Source organism: Aulonocara stuartgranti, assembly GCF_965226115.1.
Source record: "Aulonocara stuartgranti genome assembly, chromosome: 11".
Taxonomy (NCBI): Eukaryota; Metazoa; Chordata; class Actinopteri; order Cichliformes; family Cichlidae; genus Aulonocara; species Aulonocara stuartgranti.
The window spans coordinates 25,593,772-25,612,613 of NC_138947.1; the positions used below are offsets into that span (position 1 = coordinate 25,593,772).

The 18,842-nt window shown below is 40.6% G+C and overlaps 1 protein-coding gene across 4 annotated transcripts; it reads left to right on the forward strand.

Moving 5' to 3' along the window:
- Window positions 1-12,488: 12,488 nt before the first annotated feature.
- eomesb (eomesodermin homolog b) lies at window positions 12,489-18,516 on the forward strand. 4 transcript variants are annotated; one of them, XM_082552623.1, is made up of 7 exons: window positions 12,489-13,200; window positions 14,453-15,114; window positions 15,282-15,436; window positions 15,821-15,942; window positions 16,448-16,606; window positions 16,957-17,018; window positions 17,174-18,516. In XM_082552623.1, the coding sequence occupies exons 2-7, from the start codon at window positions 14,585-14,587 to the stop codon at window positions 17,955-17,957; spliced, it is 1,812 nt and encodes a 603-aa protein (XP_082408749.1). In that variant the 5' UTR covers window positions 12,489-13,200; window positions 14,453-14,584; the 3' UTR covers window positions 17,958-18,516. The 4 variants fall into 4 exon arrangements, with proteins under 4 accessions (XP_082408749.1, XP_082408750.1, XP_082408751.1 ...); XM_082552624.1 differs by lacking the exon at window positions 12,489-13,200 and adding an exon at window positions 13,221-14,311; XM_082552625.1 differs by lacking the exon at window positions 12,489-13,200 and having other exon boundaries at window positions 14,322-14,694; window positions 14,803-15,114.
- The last annotated feature ends 326 nt before the right edge of the window (window positions 18,517-18,842 follow it).

Sequence of the window (18,842 nt, forward strand, 5' to 3'; positions counted from 1 at the left end):
AATTAATTCATGCAACAGAAAAATGATTGCAAGCACATCAGCAAATCTATTACAGACTAGTTGAAAAAGAAAAGAATCAAGATGTTGCCAGATTGAAATGCTGTACATAAGCAAATGCTGGCAAACTTCAGTGAACTGCAGCAAAAAATGGACCAAAATTTCCCCGCAGTGAAGTGAGAGACAGAGAAAGTCATATAGAAAACATATTTCCAGTTATTCCTGCTGAAAGTGTTACTACGCGAATTTGAATCATGGAGTGTGTTTAGTTTTTTTTACACACTGATTCTACAGTTTTGCTTACTTTTTGTTGAAAGTAGCAATGGCACTGTGCAATATGTATAAAAATGGCCTAGTTTCTTTTAACCTGCCTGTATAGTGGTGTCTTTTTTTCATGTGTCTAATCTCCTTTTTTGGATCACACAAACAAAAGACTTTTACAGGGATGTCATTGCAATGACTATTTTCAGAGTAACACCTGTACTTCCCCTTGTGTCAACTTTGAAAAGGGCGTATTCAGGTTTAAAAAATGATTATGAAATAACTGTAGAAACACCTTCGGATAAACGTCCCAGTTTGTCTGATGACTGTCTTCCAAATAAAGTAGGTTAAGAGGCTGAAGCTGTAAAAACCGTACTATTATGTAAGCTATGTTGCATCAAATACAATTACATTGTTAGTTTTGTGTGTTTTAACTGCCAGGGCTTTTTTCTGTACTCTCAAACTATGTACAGTGGCTACACATTTTTAATGCAAGCAGTAAGACTTGTTTTTAAAACAATATTTGTACCATGTGGCAATTGTGAAATAAAATCATAGCAAAATCATTGAAAAACGACTCCTGAAAGTCAGCATCCAACCACAGTGTATCTGTACCTGAACCACTTACTGCGCACAGTAAGCCTGACCACAGTCAGCTGTGCGGCGCATCGGCTGTCTGGATCCCATGCAAAGAAGGCCCACCTGTTCAATCAAAGAAACAGGTACCCAGCTCACAGACATATACACACCTTTAAGAAAAAGACAGTCTTCACACATACAGACTACGATAAGAAACAGGTGTGAACTACCCACCTCCACATCCAAACCACACAGACACACACCCAGTGCACCTTTACAGCTCACACTCACCCACACACCACCACCGCCAGAGGCGATATAGTGAATCTCTAGCCCGTCTGCCTGTAGTTCTCACGACTCTCTGACCTTACACCGGTAAAGCTGTCGCTTTCCTCTGTGGAGAAAAACAGCCTTTTCATCTGAAAATCAAAGACCAGAAAGAGCAAATCTATGATTTCTACAAGCACAAAAAACCCACTCCTTTAACAAAAAGAGACCACAGGCCATCACCTGTATGCACACGTGTACATGCTTTTTATTTCATTTTCTTGAACCTTGAACTTAAACGAACAGATGGATATACACACCTCCAAGTCCAGACAGCACACTCTTCTGTTTCTACCCCTTCTCACACCAGGTGGGCATCTGCAGATTTTAATATCAGCAGAGCTCCTCCAATATGCAACATTCGCCAAATTTCCACAGCAGGGCCAAATGGGCCTCATACGAATGATTGCACAACCACTGAAGCAAATATGATAAAAATGATATTTTAATGTCGCTTGAATTCTTGACAAATACAAGAGCTTTATGTGGTGCGTGTCATCCTGCAAAACTGTTTTGAAAAAAAAAGTAATGTAAGTCTACAATATACAAATATTTGATATTTATGAGCACTCAACAGCTTTCTGACCAAAATCTTTTTTTTCCCGTGATAAATCAGATATCTCTATGAAAGCTTGATTTTCACTGTAGAAACAAATATAAAACAATGTTTGTTTTTCATCTCTATACAGTGTGTGGCTGTTTTACTATGATCCTAGTGCTGGCTGTACCTAAACGGGCCAAGACCACGTATGGTGCATACTTTGAATTTTTCAGGTTGAGTGGTTTCCTTCTGACTCCATGTTTTTTTTGTTTGTTTTTTAATGTTACCAATAGTGGTTTGCCTGCATTCACTATTTAATACAAGGAAGGGAAAAGACAGCTAATGCAGAGGTGCTTAACGATATTTCTTTTTCTTATAGGCTGTATTTAAAAAAAGAAAAGTGGTATTGTGCCAAAAGTACCTACATACTTTTACAAATCTACTTCCTAATTTACTTTGTGAAAGAGTCCCTGGTTCCCCTTTTCTATCAGTGGGTTTTATTTTTTTTCTTGTGAAAAAAGCGGTTGTGGTAAAACACACGTACAAAGTACATATAATGTACTGTTTGTGGACTGGTTACACACTGGAACATTAACTTTAAGAGAACTCCTAATTACATGAAAAATATTTGTTGTCCTGGCTTCTAATTAACTCACTGCTATGGGCCCACATGTTTTTGTTCTGTTATGTGAGAGAGTATTTGTTGTCGGAGATGTCAACAAATCTTTCTTGATGTGGCTTAAACGCATATGAAATTCTACGTTCGAGGAATTTCAAAAACATGAAATATAAAAAAAACATAGAAATTGAATCCTGAACAAGTCCAGTTGGCTCCATAGAGGAAAGCGCTACTACCCCAAGTAGCGTGCTGACTGATATGGCAGGGACATGGCCTCCCAACACTGATCCAATATTACCCAAACAGCAGGGCCCCATGAACCTGGCAGAAGGAGGTTAGCAAAGTTAAACCCTCTTACGACATGCCTCACTGCTCAGGGCCAACCACCAGCTCCTCCAACTGTCCACTGACGGCCACAAAACAAGGCCCCTGTCAGAGAATGTTAAAGGGTCATTGATCTGTAGAAAAGCAATTATTGTAGTGTTTGAACTTTTTTTATTTGTGAAATGGAGCCATTTAACACACGGATATTAATGGAGTGTAATGGCAACAAAGAATTTAATACTTTGACAGCAACAACAATCAGGAACGGTTCCAAATTCATTTAAGGGAGAATATAAATAATAACAATATAAACGTGAATACAATCACAAACCTATAACTAACTGTTATAGGAATTTTGATGTGCATATTTAAAAATCTGTACTGTACATATATAGCGTGTTTTCCTAAAGTCTGCTCTTCTCTGCGGTGCAGAGCCACAGCAAGGAGTAGGAGGCGTGTTCTCATTTCCTCCGTCTGCTCGCCTGCTCCCATCTCCACTCCTTCGACTTCCAAGACATCGCTCAGCCGGCAGATGGGGTGTGGAGATGAGATTTTAGAGAGTGTTTAAGCCCAAGCCGCGGGGAGCCTCTTCAGGGTCGATAGAGAGCACATAATCCAACGGCTCGGGTGAGGGGATTACAAACCTACAGGCAGACTTCTGCTGTTGAGTCCTGCTGTGGGGCACCTTCCACAGGTCACCCCTGTGACATTTGGCTCCAGCAATTATTGTCAATGTCAACTAAACATCATTATATTAGGATGACTCCCTCCAGGATAGCTTCACCTTTCCTGACTTCTAGTCATTGCTGCTAATATATTGGACTCAGTATTTTTGCAGAAATAAAGACTGAGAAACAAATTGATTAATTGAGTAATTTGTAAACTGTCCATGCCTGTTATCCAGACTATATGTATGTATGTATGCCTGGATAACAGGTTAATGCATATCAGGCCTACAGGTATGGAGAATTACTAGCATATTGTTTGTAAATGAACGTTCACATAACTTACACAATCCAATACAGTGTCCAATCAAATTGAAACAAAAAAGTAAAAGAAAAGATCCACGATTCTTTTCCTGCAGCATAACAATATTTAAGTAAAACAGAAAGCCTTTTTATTTTACCTTGGCTCTAGTTGTGTTGGCACCACCCGAGCAATGTCAGGATGCATTTCCTCTCAAGCAAGTGAAGGGGTCTGCCACTGTGCCACAATCTGCACCCGCTTCTCAGGCAGGCTAAACCCTTTGACACCACAGTTTTTAATTAAAATTACATTAGGAGTAATCAGCCAGAAGAGTTGGGGATGGAGGTTAGAGGGACTGAGGGAGGGGCAGGTGAGCGGAGGAAGGGCTACAGATGGATGGTGAAGGAGCAGAGTGTCATCCTAAACCAGCGATCTCTGCCGCCAGGTCAGCAAAGGCGTCGCTGTTGCCCTGTCTGCTTCATCTCTCTTATACTTCTAATAAACACTTTAAACAAAAGAGGTGACGACGGGAGAAAAAAAGACCCGTCGGCCCTTGTTTTGCATAACAGTGCTGTAGTGAAGCACATCACATGTGGTGAATACAACATTTGATAGCTGATACTTCAGTCCTGTCCATTTGTAAAGTGAAATTGTTGAAAGTTTTTTCCCCCCCTTTTCTTTTCCATTACAGGAGACACATCTGGCTTTTTCACTGCATCTGTAAAGGGGGAAGACCGAATGTTAATATGGCTTCCAGGAGAGGGCTGAAGAGAGAAGGGTACAAAGACCCCATTCGTTCTCGCTTGAGGACCTCTCACCAAGATAATTATAAGCTTTATAAAAGTACACAGCAAAAAATAGAAGAAACTCACCAAAAGAATGGATAGACGGGAAAAAGAAAATTACTTTTCCCCTCTGCCTTCGCATGCCCCTTTTAACAAGAGACGAGACGGCAATGGATGAAGGAGGCCTTCTTCAGGAGGCATCCTGTGGCTTTTTGCGGCGAGGCAAAGAGGAACGAGGGAAAGCTCTTCTCTTGTTTCTTCCATTCATTAAGCCAGCACACCTTTGACCATTCTACAATGACCAAAGTTTTCCCTCATCTCACGGTCCATCTTGATAAAAAAGACGGAGAGGACAGACACGAGGACGAGGAGGGGAGCAGAAAAGCAGACCACACTATTTGAATAGGAGTTTGGTATAGAATCCACTAGCACTAAACAACACCAAAGAGAACATCTTGTCTTTTGATGAAGTTTTTTTTTTTTTTTTTCCTCCATCTCCCTTTCCTTTCTCTGTTCCTTTTTTCCCCCTCAAATATGATCCTCTCTGGGCTTCTGCACCCACATTGCCTACACTGCGCTGAGTGTCTGAATGCAGTTAATTATCTAAAAGGAAAAGTTTGTACCTGTTGAAAAGCTATCCTTGGCTGCTCGGCTTGTTAATGCCAACAAAAAGCAGCCATAACGGATGGTCAGAGGACACCACATGCTGCGGAGAGCCTTTCAGACATGTCCCTAATAAGAATGCAGTGGTGAGAGCTCCTTTGAATGCACGCAGGGGAGAGAAAGATAGGCAAGAAGGAGAAAAGAAAAGAGAGGGGGGAGGAAAAAAACATCTTTTACCTCTCCATCTATAATTACTCCAAATGAAGAATAGGCTGAAGAAATGGCCAGGGAGACTTTCCATTATGATGGGGGGAAAAAAAACATCAAGCAGAGAAGCCAAAGCAAAAGATCGATAGTTTTTTAATGGAGAGAAGAAAGAGAAGTTTTTGTAACATCTCATAAGTAAGCATGTATGTGTGCTAGCGTGTGTGCGTGCGTGCAAGCAAGTGTGTTTGTGTGTACGCTCGAGGTAAAAAAGAAAAAGAAAAATCCCATTTGTGACTTCTAAATGCACAAAAGCACCGTCTGGACTCTTAAAAAGAGAAGCATTATGTCATCACGCTATCAGCCCCATAGTTAATATTCCTCAGTATCCTGCAGATCCAGTCTTAATCTTTGTATGCATGCACGGACTGGAAACTTACGGAAATGAATACTTGAGGGTGAGTCGTCAACATCAGAGAGAGACGTTGCCTGTCGGGGCTGACAGCTGCCTTTGATCTGCTGACCTGGGAGGAAGTATCATCTTGTGCTGTTAATGGCCTCTAAATGTTTTCACACTTTCACAGGGAGACTCGATTAGTGGTGAAAGTGGGGCCACAGTATTCGTCCCGTCATCGGGACCTCATCTTTGCACTTTATATTAATACACAAATATGCACAGTAGTGACACAATGAAGCGGACATGGTGTTGCATAAAGCAGAAGTATGTACGGAAAAAGGAGGGGTTAAAACATGGGCCAGGTTTTAGAAGTATTGGCGATTTTGGATCCGGGTCCAAATTACTGTGATTTTTAAAAGAAACCCTTTTTTTCTTCTTTTTTTAACTTTTAACTCTTTTGACTTGACTTGTTAGTCAGTGACAGTTAAAACTTGCTTAATCCTCAGAAGATCCAAATGCACTGCCTCTCTGGTAGCCTAATTTTCTCAGCTGCTTTGCCACCAGCAGAGTATGAGTGGGCTATTTTTGAGATTTTTGTTTGTCGATGATCTGCTGTAAGAGGGTGACTAGCACTGAAGGTTTGGGAGCAATTGACAGTGCTTTTATAGGATCAGAAGGTGTGTGTAAGTCTGTAATAAATTACACCAAAATTGGTGAAAAACACACTTCGCAAAGGATGATGCAAATTAGGAACCTATCTAAAAACAGTATGTTTATTCAATATAGGCTCGTTGTTTCCACGCCGTGCGTGCACGCATTAGAAGGGGACGAGAGTGGGGGTTTAGAAGCACACAGGCCTCATGCGGGGTAGGTGCTAAAATATACAGTGAGAAAAACTCAGAAATTGTGACAGCTGAACAGCAGAGAGGAAAGGGGAGGGCGGACAAAACCAATCTAGTTTTACTTTCAGTATTGATACGTAGAATATTATCATTGGGGAAACAAATATATGTACTGAGATAAAGAAAATGTGAAAAGTTCTTTGCTGATTTTTATTTCAGCCGGTGTTTTTCATCATTTTTCATCATCATCATTTTTACTTCTGAAATAATCAGAGCAAAAATATAAGGATGTGGCAAAATATGTACAGCAAGTGTTTGTCTTTTATGGTGCCGTGAAAAATTTTACTGACATCACCAACGGGAAGCTTTTTCCTCTAAAATACAGCTGAAGTAAGCACACACTCACACATACACACACACAGCACGGGGAGCAAGGAAGCAGCCTCTCAATTATCAACCTCTCCTTGACGCTCTCGACACCTCATGTTTCTCTGTTAATGACTGGATTAAAGCTCTGATTAAGATGCACTTAACCCATAAACAGCAGCTCCCATTCACAAATCATTAAAAAGCCAATTAAAGCAAGCCCAAACCTCAATTAAGACTGACGAAGGCCAGATAATATTAGAGGGGTAAGCCCCTTTCCACTGTATTGAACAGGGGCTAGGAATGTGTGTTACTTTAGGTCGTGGTAAAAATTTGGTTTAGAACATAACTCCATTATGTGATCCTTGGTTTATAATGCTCCTGTTCAGCTAAGAGGAGCAATGCTTGCTGCCCCCCCCCCCCCCCCCGTGGACAGAGAAGGCTGATTAAAGTGAAGAATATTGCTCTAGAAGTAAGAACATGCTGTACAAACGCCGCTTTCTGCATATATTTGAACATATTTTGTGAATTTCAGTGCTTTCAATTTTGAATTGTGTTTCAATTTCATGAATAATTTACACTGATTTGTCATTAAACTGTCTAGTGCTAGTGATTCTTTATTGTGTGCTAAAGTCCGTAACAAGTGGTTTTAATTAAAAATCTGGAGATTTCCAAGATATGGCAAATTTCCAACTTTGGATTTGTCAAGTTGAAAAAAAAAACGGATAAAGAGGGCTGAAGGTAAATGCAAAAGATCTACAAATCACCCCCAATCTAATTATTACCTTCTTAGTTTTGATCCTTTGTGGTGGTAAACAAGGAATTCTAAGTCACACATGCAGTTTTGTTCCTAGCTGTTACCAATTCCGAGGTTCATTTCTACTTCCAAACTTCTAAACAAAGCCGATTAATTAACTCTCAGGATTATACCTCTGAACCATAAAGAGCTCACAAATTACCTTGGGGGAAGTGATTACAACCATGGAAAACAATAAATCAATCAATGAATCTAATGAAGCCTGCGTGCCGTCGCTGGCATTTCGCCCTTACTCCCAGTCATCTGTGGAATAACAATGGGAAAGACGGGGATCATAGTTAAATTGTTAATCATAATGTGATACCACAGTCAGCAGATTCCCCATATGAGGAAAAAACACGCTCTGGGTCCTGTTTGTCTGTTATGAGAGGGGACTTAATGCAGAAAATATTCTTTCCACCTCGCTGGAGAGGGCCACTTTTCTAAAAAATACAGAGGTTTTTATTTATTTATTTATTTTAACTGTTATTATGTCGATAAATATGGAGATCTCGATGTGCACTCTGTGTACAGATTGAGTTTGATGAGAGAATTTGTACATAACAGCTGATCGTTAAACCCAATCTTTTCCTGCAGCGCTGCTACGCTCAGTTCGACCTATCGTTGTCTTAATGACACAGATGAGAGATCCGCTACCTTTAAGTGGTTAGTGTGCAATCTTTCGTTCAGCAGCACCCAAGCAGCAAGAACAGTTGTCGCTTTAATATGTGCGGTAAAGACTTAGTCATTCTAACCACTTTCCCTCAAAAACGAAACAAAGAGTGCACTCATCAGTAAAGGCTTCTTTGAGGCCATTTTAATTTCCCTTGTTACTTTTGCTTATGATCTTAAATGCATCAGCCTCTGAGGATTCAGCTCTCGATTGTGACCCAGGACCAAATGTGCTTATCTTTTGGGGCTGCTGACACTGGCAGATTGGTGGGCAGAAATTCTTAACAGTACAGATTGGGTGATAATAACGTTGCACTCTAAACAGGGCTTAATTGCTTTTGGCCTGCGACTTTAAGAACGTCCCATCAGATAGGTGATTTTGGAAGTCATGGGTCTTGGCTGAGGAAAGCTTCTGGGAAGATGAAGCACGCGTGGGAAGTTGTGAATGGGGCGGACTGGCAAGGGCAGAGACTCGGAGCCCTCTTATTCTCTGCTGTTGTAAATGCCAGCGATAAAAGTCAAGAAATAACAGGTGTTTAACTTTTGGTTTGGACACATTTCGCAGACTAGGATAGCTTAGCACTACATGTTCATGGAGACATAACCTTTGTTGACAGACAGCACAAAAGCATTAATAGTATCACCGTGAAGCTGTTACAACCGTTACTTCACTGACTCAAAGTGAAGGTGATAGATTACAACATGGTTCCTGAGAAACACCCGCTTTTAGAAACCAAAAGTAAAAGCACGTCCACTCACATATTAAGATGGTGTGATTTGTCAAATAATTTGTCTCCACTACTTTACCATGCCGGTGTTTTGCCCCCCAAAAAAGACTTCCCAATGGGACTAATTGGTAAATAAAGGTTAAATAAACAGGACTTCATCCACCTCCTGTATTTGTAAAGAGATATTCAGAGAGATAGCCTCCCAGTATAAAGTCATGCAAACGGGATCTCATTAGCAAATGCAAATGAGAACCCACCAAATCTTCACAGAGAGGCAGAAGTGCATCTCCGTGGGATAGCTGGAACATGACAGTTCCCCCAACTGCCCCCACGCTGAGCACCAAATGTGATGGTCCACTCCTGCTGCTGCTCTTAACAGGATGTAGGACCAAACCATAAATGTAAGCAAAGGGGAGGAAAGAGGAAACGTGTAGCTAGATGCCCAATTAAACCCTGCTATAACAATCCTTACTGGTGACTGTATTAGAGAGGACTATCCTCTAGGAAATAGCTACATCAGCCATCTATCTAGTCATCATTGTGCTCAGTATAGCTGTGTCTGCAATATCTACTGTTAAGATATATAAATATTTTTGTTACAGATGGATTTAGATATGTATGTAAAAGTTTACTTTGGATCTGGTGAAAAAAAACTTTTCATGCAGTACTAACTCCCCATCCAATAGAATAGAATAGAATAGAATAGAATAGAATAGAATAGCCTTTATTGTCATTGTACAGAGTACAACGAAATTGGAGTGCCACTCCCTTGGTGCAAGTTTCAATAATAAATATAAATGTAAAATATAAAAAGTACAAAAAAAAAACAATCGTAAGTACTCAAACAATAGTATGTACAATATATACAGGATAGCAGCATAATATAATGACAGTATGAATAGCAGCATAATATAATGACAGTGACGGTATGGAATAGGTTCAATTGTTTTTGTGCTTATTTACTATGGTGATAGCTCTGGGAAAGAAGCTATCCCTGAATCTGTTTGTCCTGGTTTTATGTGACCTGTACCGTCGGCCTGACGGTAATAGTTCAAACAGTTGGTTGCTGGGGTGAGAGTGGTCCTTGATGATATTGCCAGCTCTGCTGAGGTACCGAGAGTTTGCAGTGACCTCCAGGCTGGGCAGAGAGCAGCCAGTGATCTTCTGGGCTGTGTTGATGACCCTCTGCAGTACTTTCCTGTCTGCAGCTGAGCACCCTGCATACCATGTTGTTATGCCGTACGTTAGGATGCTCTCTATGGTGGCTCTGTAAAATGTCACCAGCAGCCTCTCCTCCAGGTTGTTCCTCCTGAGCACTCTCAGAAAGTGGAGACGCTGCTGGGATATGCAATATGCAAATTACATCCCATATGTGCGCGGAGAACATATTTCTGGTTTCCTGTATGATCTGGGAATGCAGCTGATCAGCTATAGAGGACAGAAAGCTGAGATTACATTCAATTAAAGTGATAATTAATTTGATTTCTATGTCTGTGAAGTGCCGAGAGGGCAGTTCCCAGAAAGTGAGAAATACAAACCCTCTGAGCCAATCAGAGCTTTTGTCTGAGACAGAATCTGTCGTGACATCACAAGCCATGGTGGGCAGGGTTCCTGGCATGGCCTCAGACCAGCAGACGTTCTGCTGCCAGCAGGGTGGCAGTGGCCTAGGGCAAGGCAGCAATGGCCAGGTCACCAGCTTTTTTCCTCCCGCATGCACGAGCGCTGCAGGGAGGGGGAACCAGCAGAATGGCAAGATGTCAGAAACAGCCCTTTAGACGTGTCAAACAGGAGGCACAGCTAGGGGAAGGTGTTCACTGAGCGTGACAGAGAGTGAGGCTATTCCACAGACGATCGGCCCAGTGACACATAACAATAAGGTAGCTGCATGGTGTAATAAAATCATTGAAGTATGTTTTTGCAATGAGATAAACTCATTTGATTAAAAATACACAAGTAATCTACTTTGAACAACATTTTTAGTCAGTATTTTAACAGTTCTTTAAAATATTCAGAATTTCACTTTATGCTCACTGGCTCGAAATTCATGATGCCACAAAACCGCATTTTTAATTATTAGATTTTTTTAAAATGCATTATGTTGAACTGATGGTTAATCTGAATGCTGACATGCATTCCTCCTTCAGCGCATGAGTGTGAAAACACCCTCTGAGTATCAAACACTGCACATACACATCGCCCTCCATAAGGTTAAACATCCAACTATATAAAATACATAGAGGCACATTTTTCTTGCCAGAAGGAGAAGATTTTAAAGGCAGGTAATGCCTTTTTCTCTCTCTTCTTTTACTGTTCCTCACACGTCAATGTGCAAGTCCCTGCACTCCTGGGAAAAATAGAAGTATATTTAGAAACTTTTCGAGAATCTGCTTTCTCACTTGTGACTCATAGATTTTACCATCAAAACAGGTGATCACATGTGTTGCTGTGTCAGATTGATAGTATGCTAAATTGAGAAAGAGAAAGTAAATGGGAAGAAAGTTCAATTAAGTTTTCTTTTAATTTTAAATCACTACAAAGCGGCACTACAAAGAGAGTGGCCTTTTTAAAAAATACCTTAGAAAATGATCTATTTGGGGAGTAATATATACTAACAATTATAAAAAAATAAGTTCAATCAAGCCTGTTGTATGGCTGGTGAAGATGGAAACAGTTAGCCGGGTGGAAATACTTTAAGTTCAGAGGAAGTTTAGCGCCACAGAAACCCAAGACCAAAAAAACTGTGAATTCTACCTCCATATTCATCGGTTCCGTGAAACAATCAAAACAAATCAATCCGTTTATCAGCACAAACAACAGAAGCGTATTCCACTGTTTGCAGTTAAGATAGTTTTCATTTGTCCTGTTTGATGTGTGGTGAGTTCAGCCGCTTCACTAATCCTCTCACTTTGTCTTTGTCATGTTAACTTCCAACCAAGTGTTGTCTACTGAGGAGAAACGAGTGGGCATTTAAGATGTTGAAAAGGTGTGCCATTGAAAGGGTAACTCAGCATGAGTCAAGGTCTGGATTGGATTTTTTCCTTTGAACTTAAAAGTGGAAAGACAAAAAAAAAAAGTCAAAGAGAGGAAACAATCTTACACGAGCCTCCTCTGAGTTTTATGGCCTTTTACTTTTACAAAGGAGACAGTCAAGAGGTAGATTTGTATGTGAATTCCACGGTAAACGTCTCCTTCTGCAGATATGTGGAATAAAATTACCTTTGGCTCCAGCGTCACTTAGGTTGAAAGACATGAATGTCTTTCTATCTCATATATTTATTTAGCTCAGTTATGACTAAATCTCAAAGCAGCAATATGACCCTCTTCACTTGGTTGCTCTTATAGGTGGGGCTCCTCACTCTCCATCCTCATTAACACATTAGCGCTGAGCAAATAGAGTATCTGTAACCTCTGCAGAAGTGCTTTTCATACATGCTGTTATCCAGGAGAAAAAAACCCCAAACCAAAACAAAAACATTTATCATGTTCATAGTGGTAAACAGCTTCTTTATACTCTGACATGTTTCATATACCACTGCTGGTTAAAACGTGGACTGCCCGGTTTCCTGAGTTTACTTTTACTCACTTTTCTTGGGTGTTGCTAATTTCATGTATCTCTCATCTAAAACTTCAGTGTGGTATGTTGACAAAGACTCCAAATCCCTCATCTCTTTTCTTCATAGACAACAACTTTCACAATCAGTCACCTTATTACCTATATGACTGTCTAACACACTCAGGTTGCCATAAGCCCAGCACAACTGACTTTGCCCTGTTATTTTATTCTGCTGATGTCTTTGTTTAAGATTAGAAGATGGGAGCAATTCACGGCTGGATTTGGAAGCAGCTTCGCTTTTACACACCTTGGCTGTGATGCTGAGGATCCCCTGCCCCTCCCCTGGTGATCGGAGGGAGATCTGATAAAAGAGGCTGCTGTCTGCGCGTCATGGCCACAAGGAGAGCAGCGGTGAAAGCGGGACTGCGTCTCTGCGCTCCGATCAGTCCGCCTCCGCATGGCTCCGGTTTTATTATAAACTCTGCTGCCTTATTATTATTTTTCCGGACACAAACGCAGCATGATGCCGTTTGCTGTTTACAGCTTCACCGGTTATCTGTGCTGATTTTGTCTTAAGTTTTTAATACTTTCTTGTCTTGAAGCTTTTTAATTAGAAACACCGGAGGACCCTGGAGGCTTGGTAAGTTTGCAAATACAATTATATATATTTTCAAATGCAACTAATACATTTGCAGAATTTATTATTATTTATTATGATGATAAAGCTTTATTTTACATTTAAATGTGCAATAAATGCAACAAACAACTTATTTATTCAGCCTGCAACGAATTAACCCACAGTAAATAAGTTTCTAGTGTCTGGTTTATTTGCATTTCTTCTCCCACCCACCTCTGTATTAATATCGTTTAATTCCGGTTCTTTTGGTTTCTCACATCCGACTGTCTGATCCAAGAAGCATCACAGGTTTCTTCAAACGGAAAAATAATTGGCTATTTTTCTTTTTCACGTCGGCCATCCCGTTGGGACACAACCTCATTCGAACTGAATGCATGCAAATCCATTACCTCTGAATACTGATAGTATTATTTATTTACACGTAAAATGAATCTTCACGATTTAACTGCTATTATTAGTGTTATTACTCCTCTGAGAAGTAGGCCTACATTAAAAACAATAAAATAAACATGCATACATTTTTGTTCAAATTATTTGTTTTTGTTGGACAGGATTAAATTGAATAAATATTCGTTTCCATCGGAATATATTTAGGTCGGACAAATCTGCAATTTTATTTAGTTTTGATACTGAAAACGCTACGACTTTCAAAACTCGCGGGCGAGTTTCACGTCTACCCCCGTAAATCTGTGCATTGCTTCACGTTTGTCATATGATTTACAAGAAATTGGCTCTTACCTCGAAGCGAGTCCCAGCGAGCTTGTTAATATCGCTCCAGTATTTCCAATAACTGTAAATCCTGAGCTACTCAGTTGCACTTATATCATTTTCTTTTAATTATTATAGCCGAACTATTGAACTTGTGAATACAGTATATCATCAAAGAGCAAATAAAATCTAATAAAACGTGTAGTATATGAGCCGCACTGGAACGCATTTAGGGCTAATTGATTAGCTAATCGTGTTTTTAAAACAGCGGAGGAAAAAGTAAGAGGGGGGAAATGGCAACAAAAAAGAGCCTTGTTTTCAGTAAAGTTACTATTTTTGGGGAGACCACGACAACTGAAATCCAGCACTTTAAGACTGACTTCACATACTTCACAACCACACCCTGGTACGCCCACAAATATCTCCGGTGATATGGAGGTCATTTCCTGCAACCGTCTCACTGTGTATGCGACTTGACAGCTTGAGATGTGTATTAGGGACAACTTCAGGTCTTTTTGTAACCACTGTTTGCTTCTGTCTGTCTCAGTCATTCAGAATCCAGTGGATGTTTGCAGGGGAGCCTGTTTTTAGGAGCAGACACCTGAAAGGAAAAGAAGGGAAGGTGACATCCCTGATAGAGAGCAACATCAGCTGAGCCCAAACCAAGAGAAAAGCAAAGATGCTCGGGAGTGAAGGGGAGAGCAGTTCATATTCTTCTTCCAAAGACACGGCAGATGAGAGGCGCAAGTCTCCGGCTGTGGAGGGGGATGATCCGGTTGTTAGCAACAGGTACACGGAGCACGGGATGAGTGCTGACCGGTACTATATCCCATCCGCTATTTCTAAGCAAAGTCCCGAAGCAGCCAGTCATTGCTCTTTTATCCCCTACACCCCCAGCGGGGCGGTTTACACCCCGTCCAGTGCTGGAAGGTATCCCTCATCACTGCACCTGGGCTCCGTGTTGCAACCGGCCGGATTCCCTCCCTCAGCCCCCGGGCGCAGTCACATTAGTCCCACTTACCAGCTCGGACAGAGTCCCGGCTGCATCTACCCTCCATACACCAGCTCGGGCTCCGCTCTCGGTAACATGGCTCTACCCCCCGCCACCACCGGCCCGGGGGTGAGGTCCCAGGTTTATCTCTGCAACCGACCTCTATGGCTCAAGTTCCACCGACACCAGACAGAGATGATCATCACCAAGCAGGGCAGGTGAGATGGCAGGAAAAGTGTGCAAAGTTAGAGCCGAAGCTTTTCCCTTTAATTTCCTTTAACTGTCTGTCACTTTCTCTTATGTTCTTTTTCTTCTTCTTCTTTATTAGCAAAATATTTATTTTAATGTTCTGTTTCTTTGAATCCTCCCTCTCTGTTTTTTGCAGACGGATGTTCCCTTTCCTCAGCTTTAACATAGCTGGTCTCAGTGTGACAGCGCATTATAACGTGTTTGTGGAAGTGGTGCTTGCGGATCCAAACCACTGGAGATTTCAGGGGGGAAAGTGGGTCACCTGTGGGAAAGCGGACAACAGCAGCCAAGGTACCGAAAAGGGTACATAGTGCCTATTTTCTTTCTTTCTTTTTCTTTTTTTTTTTTTTTTAAGAAATATATTTTAAACTGAGTTGAATTCAACATTTCCCCTGCGATTTAAAAGCAAAATTCACCCGGGTTTAAGACAATTTCATCCCCCAAAAGACTTTTTTTTCTGTTTAAAAACAAACAACAACAAAAAAAGACAAACAAAGAAAAAGAAATTCGCTTATTTTATAGCCTAAGCCTAACTTCTCAACTAGGCCATGGAGCAAAAAATGGGTTCCCCAGCTTTTCCTAATGGAAAGTCCCATGTTTTCAGTAGAATTTTGTGTAATTTGTTTTGGAAATCTTGAGTTTAAATATTGGAAAATGTATTTCTCTTTATTTAAGGGAACAAAATCTATATCCACCCGGAGTCCCCAAACACAGGGGCTCACTGGATGAGACAAGAAATCTCCTTCAGTAAACTGAAACTCACAAACAACAAAGGGACGAGCCACAATACTTCACAGGTACTAAACTCAAAGCTGAAAATAACTAAAGGCCTGTAACCCTCAAAATAGGTTGCAAATGGCAAAACATTTTCCATTACACCAAACCTTCATTCAGTTGTTGTTTTCAATATAGATTAGTCTGTTTAATATAAACTGTAGTGATGTACTTTTACTATATTTTGTTTATTGGCACCTTGATAATTAATGTGGCACAATGAAAGCGTTTTGTATTCGGACTAATTCAGACTTGAAGAGCTAACTATATTGTTTGTTTTATTTTTTTAATTTGTGCTAGGAAGGAAATTAGTTTAGATATTTTTGTGTCTATGCAAAGATGATGTGATGAAATTAAACTACAGTAGTGCAAAAATAATGCTTAAGTCATATAATTGCAGGACACAAAGTTATTCACTGAAGCTTTTATAGATTAGAATTTTTTTTGTGAATAGCGGTGACGTTGGAAATTATAGAGTGCTTTAATTTTTTTTTCAAAATTAGCATTTTTTTTTTTTTTACGCAATAGATGATTGTTCTGCAATCCCTGCATAAGTACCAGCCAAGGCTGCACATTGTGGAGGTGACAGAGGATGGAGTGGAAGACCTTAACAGTGACCTTAAGACCCAGTGCTTTACTTTTCCAGAGACTCAGTTTATAGCAGTGACTGCCTACCAGAACACGGATGTAAGTGTGGAAAAACTCTGGCCTCCCTTGGTGGTTGTTGTTTTTTGTTTTTGTTTTTTTTTTAATTTTATTTTAGATATAAGCTCCCATTAATAGGTCCTCAGAGCCGTATGCATGCATTATATTTAATTATTTACATACTGCATATTATAGCTTTTTAATCAGTTTAGAATTCCCATTTATTAAAACTTGTTCAGTTGGCATGGGAAGCCATTTCTAACTTTAATCAGCCACAGTTTTCCAAAGCAAGCTAAACATGAGGTCTATAGCTACACAAGCATGATGCTCCTTTATTCTTTGCTTTTCCAAATCTAAAATGTAGCTTAACCTTCGGCTGTGCCTTGTTTTAGATCACGCAGCTGAAAATTGATCACAACCCTTTTGCCAAAGGATTCAGAGACAATTATGATTCGTGAGTATTTTCTATGCGCTTACATTGCTGTGCATCTCTTTCAAAGCAAACAAATACATCATACTGTGGCTACACCAACTAATTGTGAAAGAACTTTCACATTGAACTGTCTTGACCTCATGTCTTATAAGTACATTTATTTATTTAATTTTTAGGATGTACACAGCTCCAGAGAATGACCGCCTTACACCGTCTCCTACGGACTCTCCCCGTGCCCACCAGATTGTCCCTGGCACCCGCTACGCGATGCAGCCCCTCTTCCAGGATCAGTTTGTCAACAACCTTCCTCAGAATCGCTTCTACAACAGTGAGAGAGCTGTACCGCAGACTAACAGCCTCCTCTCGCCTCAGTCAGAAGACGCAGCTTCGCAGAGGTGGTTTGTCACCTCAGTGCAGCAAGGGGGAAGTAGCAGTGGCACCACCAACAAGCTAGATCTGACACCCTATGAGGGAGAATATTCAAGTTCCCTGCTTCCTTATGGTATCAAATCACTGCCCATGCCTACTTCTCACGCTCTTAGCTACTACCCAGACTCCCCATTTACTACAATGTCTGCAGGGTGGGGGTCTAGAGCAGCATACCAAAGAAAAGTCACATCCAGTCTGCCTTGGTCCCCCAGACCCAGCCCCACTGCCAGTTTCCCAGAAGACTCAGAAAAGGTTAAAGCACAGATGGAAGAGGAGGTGAATGGTAGCGGAGCCCTGATCAGCTCCTGGACAGACCCACAACCATCAGCTCTTTCCTTAGACAAGACCAATTCCTATTCTCTGGGCTGCAAAAGAAGGCGTGTGTCTCTCAATGGTCCAAGCACGGAGGACTCCTCCAGCAACACCAAGTGTGAGGACTTGGTCTCTGTTCCCACCAACAATGGCTACAGCAAGGAAGCCCCCCCATCCAAAAGCATGGCAGCTTACTATCCATTTTACACAAACCCTTAAACGTTTGTTTGGTCTTCATCTGCTACCATGAATGAGAAATATTGTTTTAGCATTTTTTTTGTTGTTGTTGTTTTTGTTATATGAAGACCCTTATTTTGTGTTGGCAGTGATAAATGTCTTTTTGTTTCTTTTGTGGCAAGACAGAAAATGATGAAGAAAAATTATGGCATTACAAGAAATGCACGTGGTACGATGAGCGTCTCCGTCTTAAGGCTTTTTGTTTGTTCCCAAACCATATATATATATTTTTAACTCCCCTTTTATTGAACTGAAATTTACAAAGTGCCAAAGCATTCGTTTAAGGTGCCCTGTTTTTTTTTTTTTTTGTTTTGTTTTGTTTTTTAAAGTGTGTTACATTTCATTGTTGCATACATTTATGTATCTACCCTTACACTGAGATTAAGCTATGTGTTTACAGATTATATATTGAAGGCCTGTTCATATGAAATGTGTGCATTCTTAAATATATGAGAACAATATGCTGTATATACCTTAAATGCAAAGTTCAACTATTTGATAATAAAAGGCACACATGTTATGTTGAGTTTCGATGTGGTTATTTCAAGTGAGTGGAGACTGCTAAGCCTCTGCTTAAATACAGTGTACTGTGCATTTAGTATTTGTTTGGTGTAGGTTGTGAATGCAACTGAGAAATACTTTCTGCAATTACTCACGAGGCGTGTGTAGGAGATGAAAAATGAAGAACGGCGCCACTCAGCAGTGTGATTTTTCTGTGGACTTTGGCGCACTCTAGTGGTCTTTTTCTGTAATGGCGGCTATTACAAATGATTAGCCTGTTGAGTTGAACGTCTACTCCATCCCATGTTCACTCCAGAGAAGCCTAAAGCAGAAGTGTTTATAGATTTACCCGTTTTAGAAAAATTT